Below are 24,809 nucleotides of genomic sequence, written 5' to 3'. Positions count from 1 at the left end.
AATAATAACATGCACAAAATAAAATTTAAATAGTGATCAATGAATTTTATTAATGTGTCTACAAAATAAAGAACATGTATTTTCAGTTTTCTTTATTTGTAATTATTATTTTTTATTTAATAAATAAATAGCCTTCATTAACAGCTTACAGGGGAATCTTACTCCTACATACAACATACAAAATTCTATCAAGAATCATTCTCAACAGGATTAGTTCAAAATTCAAGAAAGAACTAGGAGAATACCAGAGAGGTTTCAGACTCTGGAGGAGCTGTACAGACCAGATCATGAGTCTCAAGCTAATAATGGATCACCACAGAAAAAGAAGCACAGACATGGTGATAATGTTTGTAGACTTCAAGAAAGCATTATTGTATCCACTAATACGTCCTACTAATGATTCTAAAGACAGAATCCCTAGTAAAACTTCTAAGATACCTAAAACTACATCCCAAATTAATAAACATGATAAAAGTGACTCTCACAAACACTAAATCAAAAGTGAAATTCAGAGGCAAACTCTTGGAACCATCTGAGATGAAAACAGGGCTGTGCTGAGGCGATGGACCTTCATTGGTACTATTCAACTGTGCTCTGGAAATGGTAATGAGGGAATGGCTAAAAAAATGCCACCCAAAAATAGAAATATTGGAAGAAACTGCCTTAACAAAAAGTACCAGAAAGATAGGCAGAGATGGATTGTGCCCAACAAAGTTGTGTTTTTTATCCATTACTGATTCCATGCCTAAGAGTAGACTAGGATTCTTTGGTCACATCATGAAGATGCAAGATTTGAGATTTCTGAAACAGCTGGTACAGTACAATCTTGACTTGAAAAACACCAAGACAGATGGATCAAAGAAAAAAGAGAGGATTTGAAGGAAATTGGCCTTAACCAGAAGACACCATAGACAAGATAAAATTAAATGGACAAATACACTTGCTTCATACTCACAAGAAAGAAACTTACCATATGAACATTTTCAATGCCAGAATGGCACAGAGACTGGAATGTATGAAGAAGTACTGGGAGGGCTGCAAGGCCTGAACAGAAGAAAGATGGATAATGGACTAGTTAAAGTGATCCTATGCGGTCATGAAAGATTAAAAAAAATTATTGTTTTTATCTACCTATTTATTCCTAAACTGTCTCATTACATGTCATCTGTTTTTATTATTATTTGAAGTGAACACTTTTCTTATTAAAAACATTTTTTCTCAGCAGGTCAAAGGTATTTAAATAAGATTGTTTACATTATTTATAACAATATTAAAAGTAAAACGATTTGATAAAATAATTAATAATAAATGAAATAGATAACAATATCAGAATATACTAAAGTACTAAGATTAAAGTACTTAATTTAATAAATATCTGAACAACTACTTTCATTTATGTAGTGATTATATTAAATACATGGCAGTTGTTAATATGGATAAACACAATTTACCATTATTTGGAGTGGAACTGGAAAATATTCATTTTGATGGGGTAAATATAACTTTCACATAAAATAATCAAAAAGGATAGGTTACTATTTTTAACATAGGTAAACAGAAGATGTTCTCAATAACTACAGATTTAAGTTAAAAAAATGAAGAATGTTTATGAATTTCTTTACTGTATTTTAGGTGTATTTTTACTAACAGCATCGGTTTTTTCTTTTAATCAGTATTTTGAGTGTAATAATTGAGTTGTAAAACTGACTGAGATTAGATCATATTTGCTTCTATGTTAATTTTCCTGCCAAATGGGAGACTAGACTGAGTAATAAAAGAAATTTAAATGGAAGATTGTATTACTTAATATTTATCTTCCTTTATTTCTGTATCACTATAGCATTGTCCATCATATTATATATTTATTTTACCAGTAAATTTATTCTAAATACTATTCTATTAAGATTAAATAAAATTTTGTCCCACTGATAAAAATCAATGGTACATCGACCACTAGTTGGACTTTTTGTGCAAAATTGTAATAGAAAATAATCTGTAAATAAGCCTATTGGCAGAGCCCCCTTTGTTAAGAAAGTATACTTATTTCAATAGCTAGCCCAGTGTGGTGTCACAAATGAAATCAGTGTAATGGCTGACAAAAATCCCGTAGTATATATATTTAAAGAAATAGGTATCAAGGTAACGCAATTGAGAAAGCAGGATGAATAACAGGTAAAGCATTTGATTAGAAAGCATTTTAAGTAGTTGAATAGAAAGAGAGAAAGATATATGTCTCCAGCTTACAATGAGTGAAAAAATAAGTAAAATACTACCTTCCATTGATTTCAAATTTGCTCCTAATTGCAAGTAGTAGTGTATAAAAATGACTGTATGAACAGCACAGTAACTGTACGACATTATGGGTAAGAAACAAAATTTACACCAGTACTATTGTATTAGGAGTACACTAACTGATAGCTTATACATGATACCAAACTATCATTTCTTATAAAACTCTCTTCGAGGTGGGATATATACTTCTATCTATCACCAAGAAGGAGACTTTCTGTTAAATTCCTATCATATACAAATATTATTATGACTAGTTTATCAGCTGTAGTATAAATGTATCTTGTATCTTCAGTTTCACAGTAAATAAGTTGAATAAAAAAAAAAGGAAAAGATTTTACTAATTTTAGAAAATCTTCTGCTTCTTTTTGGTGGTGTAAATGACAAGAAAGTCACAAATCAGCTGATTTTGAAGTCGAGATTTCTAAGGTTCAAATAGTAGTAAAAGCAGTTACTACTAATATTAAAAATAGCTTTTACTACTATTAGTAGTAAAAGCAGGTTTATACAAATTTGAATACTAGATTGTGGATATTGGTGTTCTTTGTTGGTTGGGTTTCAATTAACCACACATCTCAGGAATGGCCAACCTGAGATTGCACAAGACTACACTTCATTTACATTCATATATATCATCCTATTCATACTCTGAAGTAATACCTTACGTGGTTCTGAATGCTAAACAGAAAAAGAGAAATGACAAGAAAGTCATTTACCTCATTAAAATAAAACTGTCTTTCATTTCTTAACTGAAATGAAGACGGAGTAAAAAATTGATTTTGTTACTATGGAGAAAATATAGATTATAAATTTACTTATTTAAAATGAATTAATATATGTAATATTTACCAAACTATGCCTGATACAGAAGGATAAAATGTTCAGGTGGTATGCTTGTTTACATCCTTGTAACTGCATTTTTTTCTAAGGAAAGTATTTTCACATATACATAGAGTAGTAAAAAAAATTAAATAAAAAAATATTTTTGATATAGACATTTTTTTTGTTAACTATGTTAGTCAATATGTTTTTTAAATAAGTTAAAATGAACAACTATTCATTAAAATAAGTGGGATTATTTATTAAAAGTTGTGATTTTAGGTGTAGGCTATTTTTGTTTTTAAATGTTTCTTTACTTTTATAAAATATGAATGTTGTTTATTTTACTGTTTCAGGTATTTGTAACTATTTTTTTTTGTTTCTTGCATTTCTTTATTAATTGCACAGCTTACACAAGCCCTTATACACTGCCATCTCCTCCCAGAAGTATGACCTACAACCAGGTAGCAAGATAACATACACAGGAGAACAGGTTCAGTGAATACTTAGAAAGACCTATTCAGTTAGAACAGCAGTTCTTGCCTTAGTATACTCGTATTTATATAAGATTTATTCAAAGATATATAAATCGTTAAAATCTTTGTTAAACATAAATAATTTTTTAAAAATGACTTACAATTATTTGTAATTATTATACAAATTTGTCTGTTAACTATGGTTATCTAGTAATTCTGTTTTAAAAGAGTTCAAATTAATGACTATCATTAAAATAAGTGAAATTAGTTGTTAATGCTTCAATTTTAGGTGTAGAATAATTTTATTTACAGATGTATCAGGCTTTGTATTACATTGTTTCATGTTTTTAAATAAATAAATATCAATACAAGAAATAATAATCCTTTAAATTGCTAATTAAATGAACTCCAACCCTGACTTAAAACTTACTTAACAACCTGTTTATTATATTAATAAAACAATTTTTTTCAATTTAAAACTTGAAATTTTAAGTTAAATTTATTCATTACTAAGATTTTATACCAATTTACAAAAGTGACTGACTTAAAAAATATGAAAATATACTTCCAGAAAATAATTTTAGTTACTGAAGGTCTTTTTTGTTTGGGAAAAGTATACCTTCAAAATGAATAATTAATAAATTAATCTTTTGAAAATTTTACCCTCATTTAATGTTGATTTACAAATATAGTATGAAGATCTGTTTTCCAGAGTTAGACTTTCTTATTTTGTTAATTGTTAACACTTTTATAATTTCTTTATTTCAACCAATTTTTTGTAATTTTATAATTCAAATAGTAAAATTCACAGACTTGCAATATAATGTGATTCCCCATTGGGAATCACATTACATTACAAGTCACTCTTAAATTGTATGTCACTCATTAATTGTTAAGTCATTAACCATTGTATGTCACTCTTATTTGGATCTTTCTTACACACAAAGGACACTAGAAAAGTATTGCTATAAAACTTTTACTTTAGATAATTTTTCAAAATAATTTCCACCACTCATTATACACTTCTCCATCCTTTAAAACCAATCTTCAAAGAAACTCTGCCATGTTTCATCAGAGATCTGGGCACACTCATTGTTTTTATATTATATATAATTATATATTATTTGTTTAAGCAAATAGATATAATTCCTTTTAAAGTAACAATGACTGTTCTAATTTTCAATGTTCAAACATGAAGTAACAACATTCTAAATAATATTGTTCAATTTTACATTAACTTATTAAATTTTTCATGTATAATATAATCATTTTATTTTCAGGTATTTGATTGGCTAATAAGCGTTAAGCCTATAGACACATTTTGGAATGCACAACCTACTTATATTATTGTTCAAATAATATTCACTATTGGAGCTTTATCAACATTAATTCATGGTAATAAAATTGAAGAATAAAATAATTCTAATTTTGCCATAGTAAACGTATTTTTTTATGAAGATGCATTTCTTTAAAAGTTTTTTTATTCAAATTGATGCTTTATTTTATATGCTTTCTACACACACACACACACACGCGCGCACATGTGTATGTATATATATATATTCATATATATATATATACTGTTTAAATTTCTAATACATTGATATAGCATCATTAAAAATGTTTTAATCAATTGCAGCATTTTTCACATGCTACAAAACTAATCTCTTAGTGCTGCTGATAATGATTGCAGTTTATACTAACTTCTGAAAGAGAGAGCCAAATCAGCATTATCATCTCTATTTTGATAACCATGTTTTGTACAGGAATAATCTGCATAATTATATAAAACATCAAACTGACTTTAAATAATCATTTCAAAATTCAAACTTTACCCTAGCTGGTACTAAAATTAAATAACAGATTCAATGATTCATACATAATGGCACAACTATATTAAATATTAGGATTTAGTAACTTGTTTTTGAAAAAAAAAAATTATATGAAAATTAGTTGTTAAAAATCCCATAATAATGAGTATTATATCTCCTCTCACAAATTTTGACAAACCTTCCTTACAGTAACTTTCCTTTTATACAGTTCAGTGTTTTAAACAGCCAAGATTTTTAATTCTAAGTTAGTCCATAATAAATAAATAAATCAATTTTTTAAAATGTCTTTAAAAAAACTTTAAGTTATCTCATGTTAATTTGTTTATTATAAACTAGTAGTATATTCATAATAGTGTTTGTGTAATTATGCTATAAATTATGAAAATAAAAACATTTTGGGTTTAGCTGTGGGAACAATTGCAATTCCAGTTGCTCAAACTTTTTTGAAAAAATCAGTTGTAATTTTAGTTTCTTAAATTAATATGTAAACGATGTTTTTTTAATTATTTTGTTTTATACGTATGTATTATTTTTTTAAAGTTTAGTTCTTTCAATTATGAAAAAACTTTCACTTCACAGTACAAAAACCTTTAATTTAAAAAAAAATCTAAGCAATTTTTTAATATCATCAAAGGATGTTAATAATAAAAATAAACATTTTTGCTTTAAATTGTTATTAATTTGAAAATGTAAGAGAGTTAAATATCAAAATTATTTATTAATACTCAAATAGTATGAATTTGTTTACAACTTCTTAGGGTTACAATAAAATTTATATTCTGCTTTACTTTATCTGAAAATATTTAAATGTTTAACATTTTAGAATAATGAATGAAGAAAAGTGATATAAATATTGTACAGATTGAAAATAATTTTTATTTCTGATAATTTTTTTTATTTCTGAAACATTTATTTTTATATTCTTCTTCCAGTAACTTCAGCCTTATGCCCAGTTACAGCTATCTTAATTTTTTTTTTTTTTAATGATTAGAAATGAATCTTGAAGGATACAACAAAGTACAAAAAACACTGTTGAAACAGTACCCATATGTTATCATTTTGGTACTTCAGCCACCAAATTGTCATAAAGAATTCATCACTTGACACAAATACATAAAATCCTCTTCACAATATTTTTCTCCTTTTATTATTTACTTATTTTTTTTAAGTGATTAATTTATCACGTGATCTTTTATTCTTATGGAATGGAAATTTTATGATGTAAGAAAAATAACATGCTTGATTGAATGATTTGAACCTTCTGAATGAAAGGCTGAAATGCTACCTTTCCACCACAGAAATTAGCTGTAAGTTTTAGATTAATCCTAAATTATATTTGATCTTCAATACTTAAAAATTCTTTTAATAGTCCAAGGATAAAATGGAAAATTTTCAAACTTGCTTGATCATAGTACCTATCAATAGTTAGATGACTAATAATTTACCTGTTTTTGTAATATCTCTAGAGCAACATTTAATTGTTTTTCTTGGTTTTGACACCAGATTCAGTTTTACATTTTTAATAACACTAATTTCTGATTGAATGAGTTTTTTCTTCCCTTCCTAGCATTGTTACTCTAAAATTCGTAGTTGAAGCACTTTGGAGTTCCTTCATTCTCAAAACTAATTTTAGCATTAGGTCATACTCTTAATTTCTGTTAACCTGCCAATTAATTATTTTATGATAGGCTTTTAGCAATTAATCTTCAATTTAATAACTGACACTCCAGCTTCCACTGCCTTGAATAATGCATTAACTCATATGAAACATTTATCCTTGTTATCACTGAGCATCATGTTCAAGTTATTGCAAAAAAACAAACAAACAAAAATATTACATTAGCCAGAACAGAAGAATAAAGAGTAAGCAATTTATAAAATTTAAAAGTTTATTGGTAATAACTAATGTATTTCTGTTAGGAGCAAACAAAAAATTATTTCATTAGCTGGAAGAATCTGTATACTATACTGAAGAATTATCTAGTATATCAGATAATTTAATAGTAATTTATTACCTAGATTTACGAGTAAAGATTACTTTATTTTTGTAAAAAAAATAAAATTACTTATATTTAAAAAAAGTTATATTTTGTTTATGTTACAGCATTTAGAAATGGAGGTCGTTGGCCATATTTATGGCTTGGAACAATATTACATGGTTTAGTAGTGGAAGCAATTTGCTACATTCATCCAGATGTCGATAATTTTTGGCATTCACAAACACCAATTATTTTTCTAGGTCGCAGATTGCCTCTCCACATAATATTTTTGTGTAAGTAAATCTAATTTCATTAATTACAAAAAACATTTTAAAAGAATCAAGATATATCATTAACACTTTTCCCATGAAATGAAGAATGAAGATGTAAATAAATTAGGATATCTCGCTTCATTTGTTACAACCTTTTATATGATATATAGAAGATCTTTAGAAATTATGTGACAGATTTTTACTTAATTGTGCTTTCACCAATTTAAACCAGTGGTAATAAATAGTGTCTGGAATATTGAATAGCTTATTATTAGGTGATTACTCCAAACATACCAAAATCAATGTCTTAACATATTTTGTAATAATTACATATCATTCCTAGCTTGACTGTATATCAAAGTATGTCTTCATTATAAATTAGATCGGATGTATTGAGAAAGTAATGACTGAAAATCTTAAAAAGCAAAACACTGGGCATGGTGTCACAGAAAATATGTGTTGTAACAATTCTAGAACTAAATTTCGTTAGTTAGTGACACAAAAAAACAGTAATGTTCAGCTGATTTTATTTTATTTTATGACCTTGGACATGAATTAAGCATATATTAACAAGGAATTTGAAACATATGAAATTACTTTGTGAAGATAAATAATACATGAAATGAATGTATAAACACAAAGAAGACTAATGATTGAATGAATAAATTATTCAACAATACAACACACTAAACTAACTTTTTTTTTTTTTTTAAACTCCCCCAAGACGAGCAGCCCACGCTAAAAAGCTTAACACAGTCACCTCAGGGTTTCATGGCAGTGCAGTCTGCCCTCCCTAGCTCGAACGAACTCGGACATCCCATCGGGGTTTCTCGTGCCTCCTCAAAACATACTAATCACCTCTTCCGGTGATCAGAATTTTTCTCTGCAGGAGAGCACCCTTCCAGTCCCTATTGTACCTGATCAAGACACACATTTCGTTTGCCCTTCACAGTTACACGTCCCCCCATGCACACCTCGAGGGTCCCCCATGCCATCATCGGGGAGCTCCGACCTACCATCATCGGGGAGCTCCGACCTACCCTCTCTTGCGCGTGAGTAGGCCCGAACACCCTAGGCATAGAGGCTGCCTCCCTGGCCCCTACACGCATCAAGATGGACTTGTACCTGTCCTTGATCCCCCACGCATTCCCATGACCCCTCATTACTTGTTGCGGCATGCCTCCCTCACCATCAGCGGTAGAGCACCGCACACAATATCCCCCACTCCATGTCCATCAGTATATCCGGCAGCATAATCCAACAACAACATGAGCAAAGACACATAATACAATCATAAATTCCTAACCTAGCAAAGTACATTAACAATTACAAAAACAAAACACATTTCAACGCCTCTTTTGACATCGAGGGCCGTGTGCACGTCAAGGGGGTTCCTCCTGCCTCTTCGCTGTTAGTACGAGACGAGCCACTCTCTCTACCTCCCTCCATCCATTCTCACTCTGGAGCATGTGTCTGACGACGTTATCTGATGTTATGACCACCGGAATCAGGTGTCTCTCGTTCTCCCACCTGACACAGTCGAATCAGGTGTGTTTGGCTGTGTTAGCTGTTGCACAGTACCTGCAACCTGCCGTTATCCTCCTCTTGAAGCAATGCAGAGAGCTATCAAAGTTTCCATGGTCCGAAAGTAGTTGAGTGAGGCAGTATCCAACTTCACCATGCTTACGTCCCACCCAAGCACTCATGTCCGGAATCAGACGCATAGTCCACCGTCCTACCTGGCTCGCCTCCCACCGTTGCTGCCAGATGGCCATGATCTGCGCCCTTGCATTCTCTTTGTTTATGCCTTCAAACCGCAAGCATCGTTCCTTAACCAATAGGTCTATTGGCGGCGTTCCTGCAATGACGCAGATCGCGTCATAGGAGACCATCCTGTAGGCACATGTCACCGGCAGAAGCAGCCTCCTATGAGTGGCCTCCAGCTTCCTCCTGTACTTCTGAACTGCCACTACCCTTTTCCATGTAGGGGCCGCATACAATAGGACTGATGTCTCGGTTGCAGCTATGACTCGTCGACGTTTCTTTCATGGCCCTACTGTGTTCGCTATCAGCCTCGAGATAGCCCCTCACCTGTTGTTCTGCCTTCTTTATTGCTTCCTCTACATGAGGTCCGAATGAACGGTGCTTGTCCATCCAGACCCCGAGGTATTTAGCCCTCGAGACTTGGCTTATCTCTACACCATCGATGGTGAAGCGCATCTCCCTTAGCTGGCGTCGACCTGCAAGCACCAGCGCCTCCGACTTTTCTGGTGCTATTTGCAGACAGTGAGTCACCATCCAATGGTGCACCATTGCCTAGGCAATGTTTCCATTGGCCTCCACCTTCCTCTCATCCCTTTCTTTGATCAGTAAGGCCAGGTTGTCGGCGAATCCGAAGACTTCAACCCCCTTCAGATAAGTCTGGCAAAGAACTCAATCATATGTGATGTTCCACAAGAGAGGACCCAGCACAGAGCCTTGCGGGACCCCCGCTCACATCTGAAACACCCGTTCGCCAGTATCCGTGAACGTGCACACTTCTCTGTCACTTAAGTAATTAATAATGATCGCTTGAAGTTGTCCGGAGACTCCTTTCGCCCTCAACGCCTGCCCGATGACCTCCCATGGCACGCTGTTGAAGGCGTTCCGGACATCCAACAGTATCAAGGCCGGAATTGCTCTTGTCTGCCGCATACCATTTGCTGCTGCGTCGACAGAGTACATCACCTCACGAATTGCGTGGACCGCTGACATCCCCTTCTGGAATCCAAATTGACGAGGGGAGAGTCCCCCTTGCTCCTGTACCTCTGCCAAGAGCCGCCTTTCCACGACACGTTCATACATCTTGCCCAGTGTACTGAGTAAGCACACTGGACGGAAAGATCCTGGCTGGTCTAGATTCCTCCCCGGCTTGGGTGGAAGTACCAAGCGTGCCTTCTTCCAGCATGATGGGAAAGCCTGGTTAAAACAGTCCAGCACCGTCCACGGGAATGCCCCCACCACCATCTTGGCCACCTCCCCTGGAATTCTATCCGGTCCCGGACTTTTCTTGGGGTTGAGCGCTGCCGCTGCTCCCTCCAGCTCCTGAAGCGAGATTCGCCTTGGCCCTCCTATTGACACTAAACTAACTTAACAATTCTTAATAAACAAAAAATCTCTGCATCTGTAATAAGAGTATTCTCTAATTACAATTGTAAAAAAAAAACATTAAATCAATCTACATCTTAAATGTACACTTCCATAATTTTTAAATCTAAGCATATATATATATATTTTCAACCATTTTTCCAGCTACTGCAGGGTCTGTCTGTGTGTGTGCGTGCGCACGCATGTGTAGACAAAGGCAATTACTCTTACCAGTTTGCCAGGTCTGATGTAGCTGCCGACCTCTAACTAGGTCTCCAAACCTCTAAATATGTAAGTATGTAGTCTTTTCTTTTTCTTTTTCCTGTTTAGCCTCTGGGAATTACCGTTCAGGTATTACTTCAGAGGATGAATGAAAATGATACGTATGAATGTAAATGAAGTGTAGTCTTGTACTCTCAGTTCGACCATTCCTGAGATGTGTGGTTAATTGAAACCCAACCACCAAAGAACATCAGCATCCACGATCTGGTATTCAAATACGAAACATTTAGTCTAGAACAGACTCAGGTCATCCACTCCTGAGATGTGCGGTTAACTGAAACCCAACGAACAAAGAACACCTGTATCCACAATCTAGCATCTAATCCATATAAAAGCAACATATCATACAGAATAGTAATATAGAAAGCACTGATAATGTAAAATTAAATAAAATATTTAAAATTTTAAAGAAGATTTTGACTGAAATATAGGGAAAGAAGGAAGACTGTTTTTTTTTGCAGAAATCTAAACTGAGTTGAGAAATTCAATTAAGAAGATAAAAATAATAGAGGTTATGAAATGTTATAGAAATGAGGATAAAGAAGAATTAAATATTAAGATTGAAAAAAAATAATAGTATACCAGATATTGTAGAATTTTGTGGTTTAGGTATTAACTAAAGATGAATAAATTAAACAAAATATCAAAAGCAGACTGGCACAATCTTTTCTGCAAAAAGGTGTTTGCTAATATCAAAAATGGATTTAAAAATTAGAAAAAAATCTTTAAAATGTTTATGTAGATCGTAGTAGTTTTTGGACAGTAGGAAAACATAAAGGAAAAAATAGAGCTGTTTAAAATTTGATGATACAGAAGGATGTTGAAAATTAGATTGATTAAAAAGATATGAAAAGAAAAGTTTCTAAGATAAAGAGGAGAATATCTCCATAAAATTTTGTAAATACAAAAACTGTGTATTAAAACATCTGGATTTTGTTAATTTGATCAAAGGGAATGTGCAGAAGATAAAAATGGTAGAAGAAGACAAAGTTTGGAATATGTAAAATAGATAACTGAAGATGTAACATAAAGTAATAATACTGAGGTTAAAAGAATAATTCAGAACAGAAAGGAATCATAGCAACATAAATCATTGGAAAGTAAGTCTCACAAAACTAATGGTACTAGAATTGTAAAGTTAGTATTCGTGTAAATGGTCTAAACATTCAGAATTAAAATTATTTTTTATGTAGTCGCTTATAACTCCAGAATATATTCTAGAACAAACAATAAGCACAACACACTAGAAAAATATAAAATCCAAAAGACTGCATCACATATAAACACTTAACAAGTAGACATTTAGAGATGTTACACTATATTTGAAAAATGTGCCTGTCAGTTACTCTGACCATTCTAATGTAAATTTAACACTAACATTTAATATTAACTTCTAAAGAAAAAATTGAGATTTGGATTTGTGTGAACTGATTCTTAACTTTTAAGAGGGAATTTTTAAGTAGGAAAAAATAATGATTTTTACTATAGATATGAAACAAAACTGAATATAAAGTATCCCTTCTGTGTAAACAATAAATAAATAAACTTTCAATATTTCAGATCCATGTTTTATCTACCAAGCATCAGCTGCAGTTAATAAATTAAAATTACCATGGTGGGCAGAACCAGTTGCAGGTAAGGAAATTAAGTTTGAAATACTTAAATTTCAAAAAATCTATTTGAATTTCTTCAATCTCTTTAACTAAATTATTTTTAAAAATTCCATTAAAAAAAGTCTTTTAGTACCAGAATTTATTACATTTAAATGGGTCTTCAATCTGTGATCCATGAACTAAAATGATTAATTATAAAAAATTATCTTAATTTATTAAATACTTAAGTATTTATAAAATAATTTTGAAAGAATTAAAATATAACACAGTAGATATCAATCTTATTTAATTTCATTCATTATTGATTGAGTTTGTGATAAGTAAACTGTAATTGAATTTAATGAATTCTCAATAGTTTAAGAATCTCCTAAGCCTAATGTACTTATATTCTCAGAATAAAGAATCCCAGAATAAGTTTTTAATAACCTAATGTTACAAATAAATGGTAGAACTGTTCATTAATAAATTATAATACAAGGAAGAATTGAAATACAATCATATAAAACAGAATGCTGCAAAAAACTGAGAAAATCTTTTATATCTCAGTAGTAATGTAGTAGATATATCCTTTTACTTGCATTATAGGCCTACAAAACATAAAATATAAATATCTGTATATTCAATTAAAAAAAATATTGTTTATTCTGGATTGCAGCCCTTGGCCAATATAAGTTAGAAATGTTGGCACAAGGAGAAAAAAGTTTGAAGACCATTGGATTAAATGTATCAATATTTTTCATTTTTTGGTAAGAATATTGTGTTTTCTATATATCCTTTCTCAAAAGAAATAGAGAAAGAGAGAAAAGGAGAGGGAGAGAGAGAGACTGGTTGACTGTTGTATTTATTAGAACCAGCAATGTTGAGATCATAGGTTTCCTCATTCCATTTAAACAGTTAAAAACATAATAAAGATACAATTAAAAAAAAAGAAGTGAAGAAATGAAGATACTAATATAAAACAATCTATTTCACAAAAAATAAAGTAATCTTTTTACAGGCACGTTTGTTTATTCCATTGCGACAAGGTCATCAAAAAACACTTGCATTTAAAAATGGACACATTAAAAAAAGAGCAGCGTACAGACCTTGTAAACAAAACAGAAAACATCAACATGAACTATAAATCAACATTAGCAACGCTCAAGAAAATAAACTTGCGGCATTAACATCTTAGTAATAGAAAATCTTCTTTCCATTCTTAAAATGGGTATTACAGTGCAAAAACTACATAGATTATGTCCATAAGGGAATAGTTTACAAATATTAAAAAATAAAATAAAAATTTATTTAGATTAACTACTAATAAAGATTAATTTTTTGATTTTATACATAGTTGGTGCAACTGTAGTTTTAATTGATATGCCATATGATATAACTTGTGTAAAATTTGTTCATTGGTCTTGGCACGACACGGATCCAAATATTGAAGACAGACATTATTGGGTTCCATGGAATTCATATTATTTTCATTGTACATTTGCTACAAGTTTTACATTCTGGTTTCACTACATTCATTATCTTTATAAACCATCTAATAAGAAGTGGCAATCATCTGGGTAAGTTTATAATTTATTAATATAAACATAACTAGATTATATTATGAGAAAGTAAAGTTCTGTAGTACCTGTATAAATTGATTTTCAATTACCCTTTATTACGTTTAATTTTAATTGGAAGATGATTAAGAGATATATAAATGTAATATGATTATAAGAGTACATTATTTATACAACAAAATTGATAATAGATTACTAAAAACATTAGATAAACAGAATTAAAATAATTCTCATAAAAATAAATCAAGGTAGATGTTTATTACTATGTTGTTTTACTACTAACGCATAGTAGTTAGCAACGCAGCTTACTATAACATTACAACTATGTTTGTAGTAAATGATTGATGCTGAAAAATTCTCAGTTCTGCTTGAATTTTTATCTAAGTATGCTAGTAAATTCATCTATATCTAAAAGTTCATGATGATGAAATTGTTGACTGATTATTGAGTAGGTAAAAATTTAAAATAAAATTTTGTGCATCAAAAGATGGTTAAGCAAATATTGAGGATGAACCTTGCAGTGGTCGACGTTTATTGTGTTCTGCAATCCACAAAGTTGTAAAATTATTAATAATATTATATTATTAAGGATATTCATTTCACCAAGGATAATGAATTGAAGGATGCAATGAAGTTGTGAATCAAGGAAAGACAGCTAATATTTGTTATTGATGAAATGAGAAAACTGGTTGTTGGGAAAAATGGGTAGCTGTAAATGGTGAACATATGGAAAAATTAAAGTAAGTTTTTGTAGCAAGTAAAATATACTTTTATGGCATATTTGTTTCATTTTACTATTTCTTTTTATTTGTAAATTATAAGTGCTCTTAATTACATTTCAGACAGCCTATTATTATCTATTAATAGTGGCAATATTATTTTAAATTCTGTTTAAAAAGAAAAAGCAGTTATTAAAAAAAAAGAAGTGAATTTTGGTTTGATTAAAAAATAAAGTTTTATCTTTATTAAATAGTTGCTTCTTTTAAAAACCTTGCATCTATTAAAGAAGCAAATAAAACAAATATTAATCATGGGATAATAATGTTCGTGATTTAAAGTTAAATAACATCTGGTGTATATGCTTTAAGAAAATCTGTTAAGTTAAACAATAGAAAATTAATAACAAAGTGTTATGTTTAACACTTTATCAAGGTCTCATTATGCTCTATACTAGATATGATAGAAGTTGTTTTTTATGTCATTTTCCAATTTATAAAACAAGTTTTAAAAATTCAATTATTACCTAATTTTTTATTCCAAAGAATGTTTAGTATAACACAGTAAATATTACATTTGAAAGAGAACCATTCGGCAGGCTTTCACCAGGACATATATTGTTTTTTAATAATCTTGTTTTTACATTGTTTTTTTAATAACCCCTAACACATGAACAAAAGGTGGTTGCATGCCATTCCACTTATCAGTAATTCGAATATTCAAATGTTTGATGTTTTAGAATATTCAAGATCTGGGAAATATTCAAATTCATGAAACATTTATATTCACTATATCCAGGGCCAGCCCTAGCGTTTTTTCCACCATAGGCAAACCAAAAAATGCCGCTCCCAAAACTTCAAAAAAAATTTAAAATTAAAAAAAACAGATTTATAAAAGAACAACGTTAACCAGAAAAATGACATATAATTGATTTAAGACATTAATACTAATAGAGATTTACAGAAAATTGTTTTATTGAAAAACAAAATTTACATTTTTAATAAGCTAATCACAAAGAACTTACAAACTAAAACCAGAAACTACTATTTTCAGACAAAATTTAAATATACTTTTAAAACAATAAAAAACTAGTGTAATAATAATATTATTTTCTAGATTCAAGTATCAAAATATATTTTTGGGGGTTGTGTATTTTTTCCACTCTAGTTCAGGCGGTTTTGATGCTAATAAATTTTACTGCCATAGGCAGTACCTTACCTACTAGAATAGGGCCGGCCCCTGACTATCATTAGGTTTAATTAACATATCTTAGCCTAGTGACCCAAAGATAAAATAAGCTACTGGTATGTTTAATTGCAAATGAGGCTACAATGTGTTAAATTTCCTTAGCCATAAAACTATACATTATGTTTTACAGCATTTACTATGAAAATATCAGCAGTTTAATGGTTTAATTTCTATCCCGTGATTATAATACGTTTTAAGCTTTAGTCAATGTCAAAAGCGCATTAAGTATGTTTTTCTTTGTGTATACATTATTCTTTCCATGTATGATTTGTGGGCTTCAGCTCTGATTCAGTGATGCAGTACCATATATCCAGGATTTCCAGAATATCGTATGAATTATTTAATCAATTTGACTGCAATCAAAATATAGTATCAGATTTTTAAAAAAATTTTAAGTAGAAAGGATTTGAACTGTCTAGTTAATGTACAGCACCTCATCAACTACTAAAACATATATAACTATCAATAATTAATTTATCTTGTCAAAGACAGCAATTCGCTGCTATGCCTAGGCTGCTGAATGCCAGAAAGTACCTGTCCACCATTAAAGTGGAGCCTTAATTTGGCTGGTAGCCAGCCATATCTCTTGATTAGCTTCCAACAGCAGTGTGGTAGGAGTCTTTTCCCTTAGGTAAACAAAGCAACCGCATCAAGGAACTCCCACATGGTCCAACAATGCGGCTCTCACCACATTGACTCGCCGCTTGTGAGTGGTCAATTTTCTCTTTGACCTCTGTTCCAGGATGGCCTGAGCTCTGGCCTCTCCCCCAAGAGCTGGGCAATCGAACATCATGTGTTCGTTTGACTGGACCTCCCCACAGACGCACAGCTCATCAGCTGCCAGGTGGAACTTAAACAAATATTGGTTTAAATTTACAAGGTTGGAGAGCACTCAAGCTCCCGTTGCCTTTAAAAACAAAGGACAGGCATAACATCCTCCCAGATCCTGTATAAATCTATACAAGGATCTTTCCTTAGTCGTGGCATGCCATTCTTGCTGCCATGCTTCCATCACTGGCTGTAAAGCCTCTTCCGCAGGCAGGAGATGGGGAACTGTATAATGTTACCATATTATGTTACTAAAAATATTTAATTCACAATTTACTTTTTTGTTACTAGAATACGTGTTGAAATAATGAGTATGTTGATAGCATCATTATTAGGAGCACCTGGAGGAATATTAATGTTTTTACCAATTTATCATCCACTTCATGATATCGCTGGAATTCATTCAGAAGTAACTTTTTTTACATTATTTTCTATTGTACTGCTTATAGTTTGGTCTGGAGATCGTATAAAAACATTAAACAGTATTGATGAAGGTAAGAATAAATAACATTAAATTACAAATAATTACTAATTGAAAAGTTTTGATAAATTTTTCTGTCATATTCTCTTACAAACCATTGTATTTAATTTTCATATTTATTTTATTATCCTTAAGATCCCATATCCCTTGATTTATTTATTTATATCTTATTAATTTTTTTCTTAATTTTGCATTACCACTAAAATAGTATTATCTAAGAGTTGTGTAAATTATTATTATTATCATCGTCATCATCATCATTATTATTACTATTATTCATTACCATAATTATTTTACAGAATGAACACGAAATAATTAATAGCATTAATTAATGTATAGGATACACTTGAACTTAAATGGGCCGTTCTTCCATAAGATGAAAATGTTTTTCATTGAAATTTGGTCGGATGAAAGAAACTGCATTAAAAAAAATTAAATGTTACCGACTATTATAATCATTAGTTGCTGATAGCTTGCAGGTAAACTGTGCCTAGCATTAGAAGATTTTTGATGTACAGAAATTGGTTTATTAAACATGGCTTTTTATTTTGAAATTCTATTTTTACTTCCTGGCTTCAATGTTCATGATGACATTCTGAAACAATCCAATGTTGTTGAATGATCAGAATGTAAGGGAAAAGTGTGACATCAACTTCTGATACTAAATTTGGTAGACATAAAGAATCTTTTGTGTGTGATAAGAATACATTTTTATTCAATCCTTATTTCTTTCATTAGGAACAACAGTATAAAATAAGTAAAAAGTTGAAAGTTAAAAGTATAAGAAAAAGGATTCCTTTAATTGTTACAGGTGAACAATCAAAGTGATTATTATGTTTCAGTAAATATAATTTATAAAATTCCATATGAGAGGTAAGTAGATAAATAGTTGCTTGATACAGGGAAATGAGAATGAAAATAAGAGATTGTAAAGGAGCCTAGAAATTGAAGGAAAAATGAAAAACCAAGTTGAAACATACGGTTTTTTTTTACCAAAATTAAATCAATTTTATTTACTTCATTTCGATATCGCACAATACTACTGAATTATAAAATGTAATAAAACACCCTTACTAGTGCTTAACAAATAATTAAAAATTTAGTTGTGATGTATTTTATTCAAATTAAATGTAAAATAAATACAGGAACCAATATTAATTTAATCTACTCCACTACAATAGTATAGATAATATCTAATGTCCTAACGAGTGCTTAATAATAATTGAACACATGATTTTGTTGTATTATGCTCTGAAGGTGTCCTCAACAGTAAATAAATCAGATGCTGCTACCTAACCGGACCCTTTTCATTGTCTACAGTCAAGTTAGTGGAAATCTTCAGTTAAATTAATAAAATATATTTTAAACCTTTTATACCAAATCCATTGACTTGGTATTTTGTTGATCCTAACCTAATTTAATAGTTACTATTACTAACGTAAATATATCTTACCTGACCAGTGTTAACGACTAGTAGACCAGTTAATTAATCAAAATGATAAATTGTTAACTTTCAAATTTTATTGAAAACATCTGAATCTAAGCCCATGCTATCCTAATTAATATTTTTCTACATTAGGGTTTATTTTTGCGAAAGGACTTCATAGGACGTACTGAAGGGGATATTGCCGGAAGTAAAAGCACATATAAGCTTAGTATCCCCGTATCAACCCCAGTAAATTGTTTCTCATTGGTCCAAGGGACCGGAACGCAAATACGAAATCCATCCATAAATAAAATAAAATCTACAACCGCCACGAAACAGATGATAACCCGCCAAATAAAATAGAAACACAGCAGCAAGGGAAATTTGACCAGGTTCTGCAATTAGTAGGGAGAAAACAAACTCCCGCTATCCTTGCGTTCCGTTCCGTTCCGATATCTCAGCACATTGCTTATCAGAATTCACCTCAACAAATTGAATTCAGGGTTAAATGCTGAATTAAATTTCCTAAAGCAGTTATTATATTCCACAAGCATACTTCAATAGCCCTTATTAATAATAAAATTTTAACATTTTTTAAAGCCCGTTTTTAACAATTTATTTATCAGAACTTATTTTATCTTTCACGACTACTATCTATACAAACAGTCTTTTTATATGAAATGAAATTTAAACCACAAAAAAACAGTAAATAGATAAGTTTATTAATTCCAAGAATCAATTTTGCCAGGATTCCGCATCTCCAGTTAGTATTTAATTCTATAATTACATTAAAATAAACTGTTTTTATAACTTGTGAATTTTGGATTACTCAAAAATGTTACTGATGATGATTTAGATTTAAATTTAGACGATGATTTAATAAAGAACATAATAAAATACAATCTAAAAAGGTTGGCAGTAATGATATTAGAATGAAGGAAAATATGACGTTATAAATATTATATTATTTCAGTACTGGACAGTAGAATTTGGTTTGTACATAATAATTTCAAAATTTATAAAACAGTAACATTTTTAATAAAGCCAAAATTCTCAAATTATAAGCAATTTATTTTAATGTAATTATAAAATTAAATACCAACTGAAGGTGTGGGATTTTCCCATGAAAATCAATTCTTGGAAGTAGTATAAGTTTAACTTATTGATTTACTTTAAATTTTATTTATTATTAAATTTTATTAGCACAGTGGTCAATATATTAATGAATCATCTGAATTTTCAAAAACAATCATTTATACATAAAATTATTCAAAATTTTATATTAATACACTAATAATATTTTACAAATAATATACTTAATAAATATATTATGGCTATTATTTATAAAAAAAAATCACTTTCATTAAAATTACTCAAATTTTGATAAATAAAAACTGCGTATCTTCTCACTGTTTTCCTCTTCATCAATGTTATTAGATGTGTCTGAATGAAATCTTTTAATAGATTTGTGGACAGTTTTTGTGAACTAAAAACCACTGAAAAAGAATTTTGAACAGAAATTTTGTTCCCATGAGAACTGGCAAAATAACCACTCCAGTGGAGTGTTAATGTACTGTTCATTTCATTTCTGTCTTTTATTAACTGCAAATAGAGATTTTCTGAGTATAAAAGAGAGAAAAAATCTTAAATATGAAATAAGAGGCAGTTTCAATGTATAGAATATTGTAGTTTTATTTTTTCAGATTAATTTTTTCCATCATGTTGTACATGTACGAGTATCTAATTTGATTGTTTAGTTAGTTGTAAAATAATTCATTTACGAATAATAATAAAAATGCATGCATTTGGGGAAAGATCCATGAAATACAAATTAAATTAGAAGATATTTATTTAATTTAGTATTTTAAAATAGTTGCTTTAAAATGATTTCATGTTCTTACTACTTTATTCATTAATGTGGAATTTAATATTTTTTTTTATGTATGATAACTAATTGTATATTTTTTATGCTTCTCTGAACAAGGTTTTGCCACATATTCCTGTATTCCATCTAGAAAAATAATAGAGATCGGTAATAATTAATAGGTAGATCCTTTTTTATTCCTGGTCGGGAATGAAATGGGGAGATGCGCTAGAAGGGCACATCTACCCATTTTTGCATGATTTGTACAATGTAATAATATGTTATTATTAATTGGGAGTAAAATTTTTATTTAATTAACAGAAAGGAACTTAAAAGAGTTAATTTTTTCTTAACAAGAATCATCATTAAAAATATTTAATAAATTATCAGTACCGTTTTTTATTTCAGTGAACAATAGAAACCTCAAGGTAAACTACATTTATTTTACTGTTATCATATTGTGTTAGATTCATTACAACTCCTCATAGTTTGCCATCTCATGGAAATTAAATTTGGTATATTTGTGGAAATGAAATCCAGAATGATGAAATACATTTTCACAGGCATAATTTGTTTGTGAATATAAGTTAATGAAATTTTGTTTATTGTAAAAATACCATGATAATCTATATCCCATACTTTGTTTAAATAATTTACTAATAAGGAAAGCTGTTGATTGAAAAAAAAAAACATTCCCAGAATATTCATAATTATTATTAATTTATTGTCTTAATTTTTCAGGTGTTAATGATGGAACATTATTTACAAAGCTACTTGTTTTTTCATTGATAATGCATTACTCAGTTTTCTTATTAATTGTTATATTTGGTAAACCAGAAAATGAGATATCAATTGGTTTACATGAACCTACAGGACCTTGTAATGTTACAGTGCAACTTCATACAGCACTTGGAATGGTATAGAAAATTAATTATTTAATAATTTTTCACTTATATAAAAGTAAATATATTAAAAATAGATTCTTTATTTTTATTGTTAGTGTTAAACTTATGGATATTTTAAATTTAAGAAATTTTTTGATGGGAAGAAATATGTCTTTCATCATCTCAAGCCAGAATAGAACTCAAAAATAGAACAGGAGTAGTATATACTAATATATAATACATATATTAAAAATAATTTGTTCTCTATGATTTTATTTTCACAATTCATAACCATTAAGGTTGTACAGAAGATTGGATTACAGTACTACAAGGTAAATGGAGAGTAAGGTTGCCACATCCCTATACCACAAAGAAACCGGAAATCATGACATAAATGATTAGAGAAAGACTGTTGTGAAAATTGATTGTGTTGTAGATCTGTGAGGAGGATTTATAGCATAAAATTGTAACAGGAGATGGAGTTGATAATAATAAATATAAAACAGGAGATACCAACTGGCAACTGGGCTACTTTGGAAAAAATATTTTAAAACAGGAACAGAGTAATTGCTAATATATTTGCACTATACCATTATAAAGAATGTTAAAAAAGGTAGAGAAGGGTTGGAATAAACAAATGATTGGATTTGGGTAGAAAGTAGTGAAAAAGGTAAATGAAAATTTATTGTTTTTATTACTTTTTTATGAAAACTAGAAAGGATGTTATTACCCAGTTATCACAGTTTAAATGAAATATTGTACTTGAGTTAAATTAAAAAATAATTTTGCAATTTTAAAAAAATATGACCTATAACTACAGAATTATAGCAAAAAAAAATAATTGAAAATAGCATCACAGTCAAATTGAATCAACATTAAAAGGTTATAGAAAGAACACCGCAAGGAAGTAAAAATCAGACCAAGATAAGTTAAAAGTTCACTACAGAAAAATAAATTCATTAAACAAACTGTGTATGTTTTAATACTGAAAATTAATAATACATACTAACAAACAAAAGCCCCCAGAAGTATTACTTAAACTGCAATGACTGTCTAAATACTATACATCAGATAGACTGAGTTTTCATTCTCCCACAGACAAAAAACATAAACAGATATTAAACACAAGAGAATCAATTTTATATATCACCACATAGAAACAAAATAAGATATTCAAAGGACACTAGGAAAGTTTTGTAATATGATGGAATGAATCATCATGCTTAAACAGGTTCCAACCTGCACTACAGTTGTTCTAGTCACTGTCTCAGAGTCATTTGCTTTTTAACTGTGTTAATGAAAAGAGGTAGTGATGTCGTAATGGGTGAAAACTAAGGAAATTTTCGCTACAACTTTGCATGTGGATTAAATATTGATCAGAGTTTGGAGGAAATGACTCCAGTGCTTAGAGAGGATTGTTCTTATTGTATAACAATATTTAGGTGATATCAAGAGTATGAAAGAGGAAATTTTGACCTTGAGGATGCTCCAAGTCAGGTTGACCAACTTTGTCTGTGACTTAGGGAAACATTGCTGCACTATAAAAAATGCTTACGATAATCAGGCGTGTGATCTACCACCAAATATTCTATTTGGTGGCAATATTTTTATTTTTGGGCAATAATGCACCAGCAGTTTGTGCTATTTTGCAAGATCACCTTGTTAGAAAGCTTTTTCCCCTTTGGGTGCTACATAACTTGACTGATGATCAGATGTGACATGTTTCATGGTGTCATGAAATGCTAAAAAAGTTTAAAAATGGGAATTCTTGCTATGTGAACAGTATTGTAACAGGTGATGGAACTTGAGAGAACTATTATGACATCCTGACCAAAGCTTAGAACAAAGTCTAGGTGCTCAATGATGAGGAGACCTCTGAGGCTGTTCAAAAATTCAGATCAATGGAGAGAATGGTGGCCAAATTTTTTAATGTGAGTGGAATTTTAGAGCGACTATATTTTATATGAATATAATTTATTGCTTAATTACACTGCCATTAACAATATTACCACAAGTAACTCAATGAAGAAGATGCTGCATAATTACCACCAACAAGATCTGAAAATAAAATTTTCATGTTATTTTGAAAGTAAATCATTAATATTTTTTAATATTGTTTATATATTTATTTATTTTACAGATACTGCACAAAAGAAAATATCTATGCGTAGATGATTATGATGAAGATTACTTTGATTTTTCATGTGCACCATCAGGACCTCCTAAAGGTATTGCAAATTGGTACACAATATGTGGTAAACCATTTAAAAATAGAAGTGAATACATTACTGTTATTGGTACAATTTGTGTTGTAGCAACTCTGTACTTTTATAATACTCATCATAATAAAAAAGATCTTCAATGTAATAATTGTATTAAAAAGCATCAGTAATAAACATTTTATATGTAATTTAAATATCTGCTTACTGTTGGAGTTTATATATTAATCTTTTCTTTCATCATCTAATATCAAAATCTAAAAAAACAAACTCATACTTTTCCCTTTAGGTACAATGGTCATTCAGGAATTAAAGACACAAATAATTGTGAAGGCAAAACAGTTGATAAGAGGGTTATGATACTTTCAGAACATAAGTTGGTAATTCTGAGATGACCCTTGATCAGCCGTTTGAGTAAAATTGTCTTGTTTATAACCTCAAAATCTCATTTCACAGTGGCAAATCATCTTGCAGTTTGCTAATTAATTGAACAATGTGCAGTGTGTGATCTATTTTTTGCTTTCCGAAGGTGAAAAATCAATTAACATTTACTCTCATAAGACTAAACAATAGAGACAAAGTTGTATGAACTGCAAAATCTTTTACAAGCAGCTAGAAAAATTTAAACATGGTTGAACTTTAGTAACTGGTAAGTATCGTTCTAGAAATCCAATTGAAGTTTCAACTTTATCGCTTGAACCTAGAATCTTTTATCCAAGATTGACTGATTAAAGTTGAAATTATAACTGAAAAATTACAATGGTACCTGAAACAATGGTATAACTAGGAAGGTGATTGTTTCTCTCACAGTATTCTAACCTGTTGATAAAACATGGATTCATAAATTCTGAATAACAAGAAAACTCTGATTAACAAAATTCCCGATTAACAAGAAAAT

General features: G+C 30.1%; 1 protein-coding gene across 1 annotated transcript; it reads left to right on the top strand.

Moving 5' to 3' along the window:
• The first annotated feature begins 1,392 nt into the window (after positions 1 to 1,392).
• Positions 1,393 to 24,095, top strand: LOC142328863 (uncharacterized). The gene is made up of 8 exons (XM_075372990.1): positions 1,393 to 1,492; positions 4,865 to 4,979; positions 7,521 to 7,688; positions 12,636 to 12,710; positions 14,022 to 14,244; positions 17,329 to 17,531; positions 21,550 to 21,725; positions 23,833 to 24,095. The coding sequence occupies exons 1-8, from the start codon at positions 1,418 to 1,420 to the stop codon at positions 24,082 to 24,084; spliced, it is 1,287 nt and encodes a 428-aa protein (XP_075229105.1). The 5' UTR covers positions 1,393 to 1,417; the 3' UTR covers positions 24,085 to 24,095.
• Positions 24,096 to 24,809: the final 714 nt, after the last annotated feature.

The sequence above is a fragment of the Lycorma delicatula genome, chromosome 8, assembly GCF_047948215.1.
Source record: "Lycorma delicatula isolate Av1 chromosome 8, ASM4794821v1, whole genome shotgun sequence".
NCBI lineage: Eukaryota > Metazoa > Arthropoda > Insecta > Hemiptera > Fulgoridae > Lycorma > Lycorma delicatula.
The sequence above is the reverse complement of the archived record's forward strand: the minus strand, read 5'-3'. Positions and strand labels throughout refer to the sequence as shown.

Coding starts and splice junctions, on each gene's coding strand:
- LOC142328863 (XM_075372990.1), top strand. CDS start 1,418: ATGGCAGTTGTTAATATGGATAAACACAATTTACCATTATTTGGAGTG. Junction 1,493..4,864: donor AAAATATTCATTTTGATGGG/GTAAATATAACT, acceptor TTTTATTTTCAG/GTATTTGATTGGCTAATAAG. Junction 12,711..14,021: donor GTGGGCAGAACCAGTTGCAG/GTAAGGAAATTA, acceptor TTTTATACATAG/TTGGTGCAACTGTAGTTTTA.